The 10048-nt window shown below is 41.7% G+C and overlaps 1 protein-coding gene across 1 annotated transcript in view; it reads right to left on the bottom strand.

The window, feature by feature from the left end:
- Positions 1–8777: 8777 nt before the first annotated feature.
- Positions 8778–10048, bottom strand: part of HLF (HLF transcription factor, PAR bZIP family member) — a 32794-nt gene continuing 31523 nt past the window's right edge. Inside the window, exon 3 of the mRNA XM_035891639.1 lies at positions 8778–9585. Coding sequence (XP_035747532.1) covers positions 9370–9585 — 216 coding nt within the window. The 3' untranslated portion in view covers positions 8778–9369. The remainder of the gene's footprint in view (positions 9586–10048) is intronic.

The following is a 10048-nucleotide window of genomic DNA, read 5'->3' as shown; positions in this document are numbered from 1 at the left end:
CCTCGGTGGTGGAAGAGGAGCTCCACCAAACAGAGCTTAAACCAAGTGGCCAAAAGCAGCTGTCCGTCCCCAGCTCAGTCTGGAACCGGGGATAAAACCCAGCTGTGACAGGAGCTGGCCTCGCCTCGCTCTGCTTCCCATTGGGAAGAGCAGGAGCCGTCACCCTGCGCCGAGATTTACAGCCCCGCGGTGCCTTGCCTGAGCGATTTCACATGGGCTGTTTCTGGTGGTAATTTTATAAATATGATGCTGTATTTTATGTCTTTATCCTGCCTGGGTAGGCAGGAGGGGGGATTTTCGGTCCTTGAGGCGTGGGGCGGCTGGGTGGTGGGAGCGGAGGGGCCATGGTCCTGGGGTGCTCCATCAGCATCTGGGCACGGGCGGCCGGGCCCCGCAGGCCTCCAGAGGGCACCAGGCACCAGTGGATTAAATCCTCAATTAAAAGCTGCCTTGATTGAGCTGGCTCTGGGTTATGGTCAGCACAGGCAGCTGCGCCTCGCTGGTACCCCCCGTGCTTTGGGCTGGTACCCCCCGTGCTTGGGAACAACACGGCTCTGTGGGGTTTGGGTTTGCAGCCCTATGATGAGTTTTGAGGGGGCTGAGCCCCAGTTTGGGCTCTGCTGAGCAAAGGGCGGTGGTGGCCCCTCGGGTGGGTGCACAGAACCGGTATCTGTCACTGGTGGGAGTTACTGTCAGCTTTGTTTGAATGGTTTGGGGAGAGGGGCTGGGCCTGTTTAATGATGATCTTTACTGGCAGCAAAGTGGCCCAACCTGCCCAGAGTCGCTCCTGCAAAGGGGGACGGGGATGGGGATGGCTCCAGCCCAAGTGTGCACCTTGGCACCAGGTGCCCTGGACTGGCTGGAGCTCCTTGCACAAAGGTGAAAATCCTGGGGGGGGGATAAGCTAAAACGGTGATGCTGCAGTGGGAGAGCCCGCCCGCCCCCATGGGGCACAAGCAGAGCTGTGGACAGGAGTGGTGAGACACACACACCCCCCCACACCCTTGGTCCTCGTCCCCCTGGGGATGCTCAGGGTCAGAGCCCCTGCTCTGGGCACACGGGGTCTCTCTCGTGAGTGTTGGGGGGGGGGTCTCACCCCATTACCCCGGGCAGCCGGGCTGGTGACAGGTGAGCCCTGCGTGGACTTCACACCCATCCATACCCCCAGCTCATTTTGGGACGCAGATGGTCCGTGTGGGGTCATTAACCTCTAGCAAGGGGGCGAGGGGCAAGCGTCCCTGTAATGATGGGGCTTAAACCTGGTCAGCAGCGGCTTCCCGTGACCGGGCACGTGCGTGCTTTGGGAGGCACCGCAGGCAGCCAAGGTGGGCTGCCGGCCGGACAGACAGACAGACAGACACTCCCACAGCCACCCACCCATGTTCTGCAGCAGGTTTGCTTTAAAAACACACGCGTATACATATGTATATATAGGTATGTGTGTGTATATACACAAAAAACTGTTCATAGACGTATAGAGCTCTATGCGTAGTGTTACATGTATATACACGTATTGAAAGGTTTTGTCTATCATCATGCATTATATAGCTAAAATAGATTATTTTACATATTTATCTGTCACATTAAAATGCCACGAACTGTGCTATATTAATAATAATTCTTAGATTTTATATGCACATGTGTATGCTAATGAGTATCTAATTGTACGTGACAGTCTTCTGTCATATATATTACTGTATATCTGTCACATATATTTACTGTATATAAAAAAATACATCTCCAAAAGCATGTGTTATCTGTTATACATATTCTATAAAATATAATAATAAAAAGCTGTTAAATATACCCCTTCTCTAAGAACAAGTCACACAATGCGCTGTGTGGGTACAGAGAGCTGACCCTTTAGGGGGACTTGGGACCCGGCAAAGTTTGGTGCCGGGGGCTCGGGGTGGGGCAGCACTGATGAAGCTGCACGGCCCCAGGAGAATTTTTTAAAAATTATTTTCCTGTAAGTAAGTGTGCCTTTATATACCACTAAAATCTATTTTATACATAGAAATAGAAAATGAATGTATTTAAAAAATGCTGCTAAATCTACTTTCTGAAGCGTAATTATGACATGTATAGAACTTCATCGCTATAGCTACGCAGGCACACACAGGCACTGCGCGTGTATTATAACAAATATGCTTGGTGCACAACATAATGGATAATAAACACAGAACTTTATAGCAATACAATATATAATTAGAGATACATAGATATAAATGCTACATATGCTGACTGAAGATACAACTGAATTTATATATGTATATAGACACGACAGCGAGTGCATGTGCCTCTGTGTGTAATATACAGCATATGTCATAAAACCAGACCTTCTTAGCAATAAAACCTATTTTTTTGTATATTACAAAGCTATATTAGTGAGTAAACAGTGAGACATATACTATCTGACATACAGCATTATTACGTTTGTGTCTGTATAGAGATGTACAGCGCGAGAAAGCCTGAGCATGAGCAATAGCCTGGGCACACACACCTCTGTGTATGACAGCAAATGTTTTGTGCATAATATATATTTTAAAACCAGACCTTTTATCAATAAAATGTGTGTATAAGAAGATATAAAGCCGTATTAATTAAGTAAATGCTGTTAAATGTGCCACATGAAAGTATGATTATGAAACTTGTAACTGTATTGAGCTGTGTGGGCACACAGACACATGTGCACCTGCATGCACACACGTTGGTGGGGGGAGAGAGAAGTAGCATGATTATACTCTGTATCTCTTATATTAAAAACACCACCTTTATATTAACAAAATATATATTTGCAAGTCAATATAATAGTAGAAAACTAGCTTTTCAACATAAAAGCTGCTAAATTTGCTATATGAAAACATAATTTAAAAACTTTAATACTTTTTTTTATACGTACGTGTGTAAAGATAGCTACAATTTTAAAAATGTATTTCTCTTATGAGTGCACATGCAAGCCAGCTCCTCCCACGCATGCACAGGACAGGAGTTTCTGTGTTACTAAAACATGTATTTTGTGAGGCACAGCTACTATAGAGTTAAACCCAGACCTTTATATATCAGTGATGACTATTTTTTATGTGCATCTTTCTATACAACTAAACCAGCTTCTGTAAATACTATTACATATGTGATATGAAAAGATCATTACTAAATTTCTATATGGAGAGACAGATCCGGAGCGGGAGGGGTGCGGGTGTGCACGCCTGTGTCTGGGCTCACTCATGTACACGGAGCACCAGGTGTCCTGGATGTTAAAACCAGAGGTTTATAGCAATAAAATTTATAATTACAAATATGTAAATATAAAACTCAATTATTAAATTATGCTAAATATGCGGTATGAAAATAGAATTGAATTTCTCTCTGTCTATACGGCACTATATCCAGCCACGGAGCTCTGGCTGTACAAACACACGCGGCTGAATGTGAGCGTGCCTACGTGTACCGAGACAAACTCCTGTGTAGCACAGTATTTATTGTAAAAGACCTTTATAACAATAAATTCTATTTTTATATCTATTTAAAAACCCCTATATTAAACAGTAAATTCTGATGGCTATACTATATGAAATATAATTATTAAATTTTTGTGTACATAGACACAGAGAGCGCAATAGAGGGGTGCGTGCAGAGACACCAAGGGCAGGGAGGGAGGCAAGTACACGCACGCGTGTGTGTGTATTATAGCAAATATATTTTATACCTAAAATATAATATATAGTAAAAAAAAAAGACCATTATAACAATAAAATATGTGTGTGTGAGAGAGAAAGGATATAAAGCCATGTTAATCAAGTAAATGCTGCTAAATAGGTGAGCTGAAAGTATAATGTTTTAATTTATAGTTGTATATAGTGATATAGAGCTGCATATGCACATGGACACACAAGGGGGGGGGGAGGGGAGGGAGGATATGTGTGCATGCGTGTACTAAACCCAGGATACTTTGTGTCTCTTTCTTTAAACCCAGACCTTTATATTAAAAAAAAAAAAATCTACTTTATACATAAATATTAAAATATAAAACTAGCTTTTAAAAACAAATTCTGCTAAACATGGTCTATAACATATAATTTTAAAGCTTTTTTTCTATAGAGACACTTTTTTTTTGTATATGTGTGTAAGTAAGTGTATAAAAATATACCCTTTTCTATATATATTCTAATGTATATATAAAATGAGTGTGTGCACGTGTGTACACACACACATGCACTTGCTGGGGGAGATGGAGCGAGCACACGTATCTGTGTCATTAAGACATATATTTCGTGCATAATGTAGTATACATTAAAATCCAGCCGTATGTGTATCTATATCTCACGCCCCATACCTAGCTGTGGCTTGCTAGATACAGTGAGAGGAGCGTGCATCTGTGTGTATTATAACAACTCTACTTTCTGTGTAATATATAACATATATACATGTATCAATGAAATTATTTTATATGTATATAAAACTATTTTTTGAAAAAAAATTCTGCTAAAGATGCTGTATGAAAATAAATCATTACATTTCTAGCTAGAAAAAAGAACGTGTATGGTTGTGTGTGCACATACATGAGTGCATTATAACCACTACACTTTGTGCATGGTATGTAACACGTATGAAAAAGACCTTTACACTAATGGACTCTACATAGATACATGCATACACGTATTTTAACGACTGATGTATACAGACAGTGCTAGCAGGACATTATCTGCACTGGTTCCCTCACTCATGATATGTGTTGCATACAAATGTACATCTCAAGGTATGGAGTGCTTGCTGTGCCTGCTGTACAAACGATCAGCTAACGGGGATTAACAGCAGTGAGGGGTTTGTAAATTAGAATTAAAAAAATTACTCCTTAAGATACAGAAGTTTTATGGCTGCATTACTGCCTGTGCATGGTGTATTGATAACTGATCATATCGCATGATAAGTTGTGTATATAAATATGTACGTGTGTAAATGATGTACCAGCATACACTGTGATTATAACATTATTACATAGAAGTTATTAAAATATAAAATAGGTCTAAATATACTACGTTTGGAAATACATCACCTGCTCCAAGCCCCCAGCTGGCACGGCTCTACCCGACAGCCAACTTTGGCAGCCAGGGTGGGTTTGGGGGGGACATTGCACCCCTGGGTACCTGGGGCCTGTCCCCCGGTGGGACACAGCCCGGGCTGGAGGCTACGGGCACTCACAGACCAGCATGCAGGGGAAAGAACAATAAAATTATCCCTCCCAAAAGCCCCCTGCCCAACCCAGATACACCAAAGCAAGGACACAGGTGAGAGAAGAAAAATTTAAAAGTTTATTAAACATTAAGAATAACAGACCAAAAAAAAAAAAAAAAAAAAAAGCTTTGGGCTGAAGAGCAGACAGGACGCAATCCACTTCATGTCATAGAGCTGATTTGATCTTATTTGTTAAACTTGTATTTAAACAGAAGCTGTCTCGTGGTGTTGCCAGAAATACGATGGTTGATCACTTGTAAGTTTTAATACACTTTTTTTTTTCTTCACATAAAAAAAGTCAACAAAATAAAAATAAACTGCACATCTCTATAGTAAATTACATGCAAAAATAGTTTTAAAGCAGTAACTGGGTTTATTACAAACCCACAGAGGCAAGATATTCAAACGCTGGGGTCTATACGGCGCAGCGCAGCGAGGGAAGCGTGACGCCTTGCTCCGGCGCCCGCCCTGCGTTTGGAACTTCTTGCTTTTGTGGATTCAAGTCAGAACTTTATTTCCATGGTGCTAGGTTTAGCGACTTCAGCACCATTCAGAAAAGAAAAAAAACCACTTCCCCTCGCCTCCTCTGCCATGGGCTTTCCCCCGGAGAGCCCCAAGGTGCTCGTATTCACAAATACCTCTCAAACTCCATTTATTTTTAGCGGGCATTCTTTTTTAAAAAGAAAGAGTTCACTCCTAAGTTTCAGCAAAAACAAAGACAAGCATTTTACCAATGCTTATGGTTTAATAGAGGTCAGTGAATTATTTAGACACGCTATTAATGATTCTGCAAATATATATATTTCTATTTTTATAAAATTACAATTTCATATACCTACAAGCTCCTTCACAAGCAACAAAGCCATCAGAGGTGGGATGAGCCCAGCTAAGCTGTCCTTGGGAACCAAAAATGAGCTACACTTTCATTTACTTATTTGTTATTGTTACTTTGGGGAGACAGCCTGGTTAGAGAACTTGGGTTTTTCTCCAAGTTTTTGCCCACATATTTTACCTTCCCCCCCCCCTCTTTTTTTTTTAAGGGTGAGCGTTTCAGAGGAGCCAGGGTACCTTCCTCCCACGGGGAGCAGCGTGTGCCCAAGTCCCACAGGCTTCTCTGAAGGTCCTCACCCCCAAAAAGAGACAGGTGCCCCGGCTGACCCTGAGCAGCCCTTCCTGCTGCCCCAGCACCCTCCCAATCCCCCGAGCCGCACGCTTGCCCGACAGCCTCCACGCATCCGAGGGGCTTTGGGGCTGCTGGGAACCTCTGTGCTCCTCTGTGGCCATGACAAGAAATCTGTGATACCCAGCCTAAAAAACCTACCATCTCCCACCCCTTCCTGGCCCAAAAGAAACAAAAGAATTATCTGTAATTTTTTTCCAAGCTGCCTTTTGCATTTTAAAGAAAGTTTTGGGGTCACAACGCAACCCACTGATGGCCCTAGCCAGGTACGCACCAGCCGATCTCATACGCACCAGTCCTGCTGTTCAAGCGTCACCCCACGAATAATCATCGTGGGGGCAATTAGCTGTTGCAATTTGCTGTGTTGCTGCTAAAAGCGTACCCAGCGGAGCAGCTGGCTGAGCCCTGCCACGGGCACGCTTCTCCCAAAGGAAAAGAATAAAGTTTATTTCATAGCGGCTATAGCAGATAAACCGGCTTGTGCTGAACACCGGCAGTCTCATTTCTCTACCCATGCATCCAGTGCTTATACTGACCTTTAGAAAATAGCTTGCTACGCTCAAAACTTTGCTGCAGCACATGGAAATTCAATTTGCTGGATAAATGGTCCACAGGCAAGTACTGCACGTTAACGGGACTCTGACAAGTAGGCTATGTTTGAGGAAAAATACCGGAAAAATGCCACTGATGCGAAGATATTTTTAATGCTGCACAAAATGTTGAGTCCTTTGTAACGATCTCCTGAAGCATGAATAATGATTTAATGGAATGAACAACCTTTCTATTTGAAAATAATGTCAAAACACTTAGAAAACTGTGAGCAAGACAGGTAGCACCATATTTTCCTCACGTGTTAATAACCATATGCAGTGCATACAACTGTATACATGAACAGAGCTATTTATAAAAAAATTTCAGCTGGAAACAGATTGTAGCAGCAGCAGCAGTGGATCAGAAATGACTATCGAGTTTTTTTGTGTTATATATTCTTTCCCTGCCTTTATAAAATATTGTGTTGGCCAATCAATAGTTGACTAAAATCCATGTTGTGCTTTGTCCCTATTAAAGTTTCTTTATGTGTTTCTGATGGAAAAGAATAAAGTCTCCCTTTTTCAGTAATATGGAACATCCTGGAAAGCCACATTACTTCCATAAAAATTTAATTTAAAGCACAGAACATGCCGGTGTCCCAGTGGTAGGCTTAAAATATTAAAGATTCAAAAAAAAAAAAAAAAGAAAAAAACAACCAACAAACCCCTAAGCGTTTCCTTTCTGTACAATAATGGAGAATATATATCTTTGCTATATATTTTAAACATGGAATAGCTTTTTCTTTTTGCTATATATATGTCTTTCAAAATACATTGTCAGTATTTGTACTTGAAAAATACTGTACAAAACGAACATACTATAATTATTCTGTATAAACTTTATACATTTTATAATATCTATTCTTTTGGTCTATAGTAAACACTTAGATTGATTGGATTAACCACAGTATATGACAACACCATCCCCTTCTGAAATACACCAGTGTCTCTTACATTCATTTTTCAGAAGTCCACTTTATGTTAGAACACACGTGTTCAAAAGCAAAGAGAGAGTTTAAAACAATAAAGTTCAGAACCATCAGTTCATGTCACACTCAAAACAACAACCACTAGGAAAAATGGGCTTTGCAAACCAGTGACTTCTTCTAACTGAATAAAAGTGATTTTTAAAACAGCAAGATATAATCCACAGAAAATATATTACAGAACATGGGAAAAACAACTGAATTCAGGTATTTATTTAATTTTTAGTCACAAAATGGAACTCGAAGAAATGCATAACTAACTGAAAACAGAAAAGCCCCTCTGATTTCGACATCGGATCTGATTTGATACTATTAATTTTGTTCTCTTTTTGACTAATTAGCCTGCTTCTTATACATGCGCTCCCTATAGCAGGGACACAACTAGCATGCTCACGTTAACGTGTCTTTTACATGTTAACTTTTTGTTAAAGACATCAAAACTCCTGTTGGGTAGGGAAACCATCCTACGTCCACTAGGAACATCCGGGCAGCATGCGCGCTAGCGTACAATAGGATTATTGCTTCAGGTACAGACAGTGCAAAATACACACTCTGTGGTCTATCGACAGTACTGCTACCGACCTGGGCTCCGTGGAAATGAAAGGAACCTTAACAGCTACAGAGAAGCCATTATGGGATCTATAATGAGTACAGCTAACTCAGTCTAACAGCACTTTAAATCTGAAGACAATTATCACCAAAACTTAAAGTACAACAAAAGCAATCTATAAATTAATATTTCTGCAGTGTAGTACTAAATTATTATTTGTGCACTTTAGTAGCATGTTAACTTTTCTGATTAGACATACTTAAACAATAGCTTGTTACTCTCGAAAAAACTGAGATCTACGTTTTTTTCTTTTTTCTTTTTTTTTTTTTTCCTTTTTTTATAATTTATACTGGGATCTTTCCAAGTAAATCAGGAGGATGGAACCGGTTACAATAACATAAAAACCCTACTCTGAAGCAGCACTGAAAAAATATAATAAAAAGCTTACTACAGCGGTTCTCAACAGTCCAGGTAAAAATGTGGCACCCTTTGAAGAGGGCTTCATAAAAATGGGAAGTGCTGAGATGCGTGCACACGCACACACACACACGCACGCACATGCACACACACAAGCGCGCACACACCTACGCAGACGTGTGAACACACAGGTGCACACATAATGCAGGTACACGCATACGCAAACAAAAAAAAAATAACGTAAGTCAGTTTTGTTTCTGCTTCTGGTAAAGTGCTGAAGACAGAAAGGTTGGTTTGGGTGTGGTGCTATCAAACAGGAAACACATTGTCCATCTAGTCAAATGCCAACCCGCAACAAAAAAAAAAAGAAAAAAGAAAAAAGAAAAAACCCCCACTCCCCCCCCCTTGAATTTACAGGGGGCCGTGTCGAGCTTCGTACTTTGCAAGGACGTTCTTGCATTTGCCCAGCTCTTTCCGTAAGTCGGCCACCTCTTGGCGGAGAGCCGAGTTCTCCTTCTCCAGAAACGAGGCGCGGATGGCGATCTGGTTCTCCTTCAGCCGGCGGGCATCCCTCGATCGCTTAGCAGCCATGTTGTTCTTTCTACGCCTTGCCCAGTATTTGTCATCCTGCTCATTAAACACAGAAAGAAACAAGATATTAGATTTCAGTAAACTGAGCGGCCACCAGGATGTGCTCTTAGCCACAGCCTCCGGACTGGGGATGACTGAACTCTGCACATTTTGCTTGCCTGGCCCAGCAAGCCCTGACAGTGCCAGGCACTGCTGGGACAAAAGTTACAGATCTACATGGCATGATCCATCCAGGGAGCACAGATGCCTGCGCATGTTTCTGTCAAAATGTTTACGCTAACTCCCTCATCCTCTTGACTTTGAATTCCTCCAAGGAAAAATGAAGCAGTATTCCAGCGGTACAATTCATCTCCCATCTCTGCTGACCCAGTTAGCACATCCACCTTCGCATGTGGTGACTCACTCTCTACCGCTTGCTGGAGCAGTACTAATTACCTCCTGTACGTCCCTGCTCATCTTTGCCAGCCAACACCTGGTTCACTGTTTGTTGGCATCATCC

The sequence above is a fragment of the Egretta garzetta genome, unplaced genomic scaffold (genome assembly GCF_000687185.1).
Source record: "Egretta garzetta isolate BGI_Z169 unplaced genomic scaffold, ASM68718v1 scaffold213, whole genome shotgun sequence".
NCBI lineage: Eukaryota > Metazoa > Chordata > Aves > Pelecaniformes > Ardeidae > Egretta > Egretta garzetta.
The sequence above is the reverse complement of the archived record's forward strand: the minus strand, read 5'-3'. Positions and strand labels throughout refer to the sequence as shown.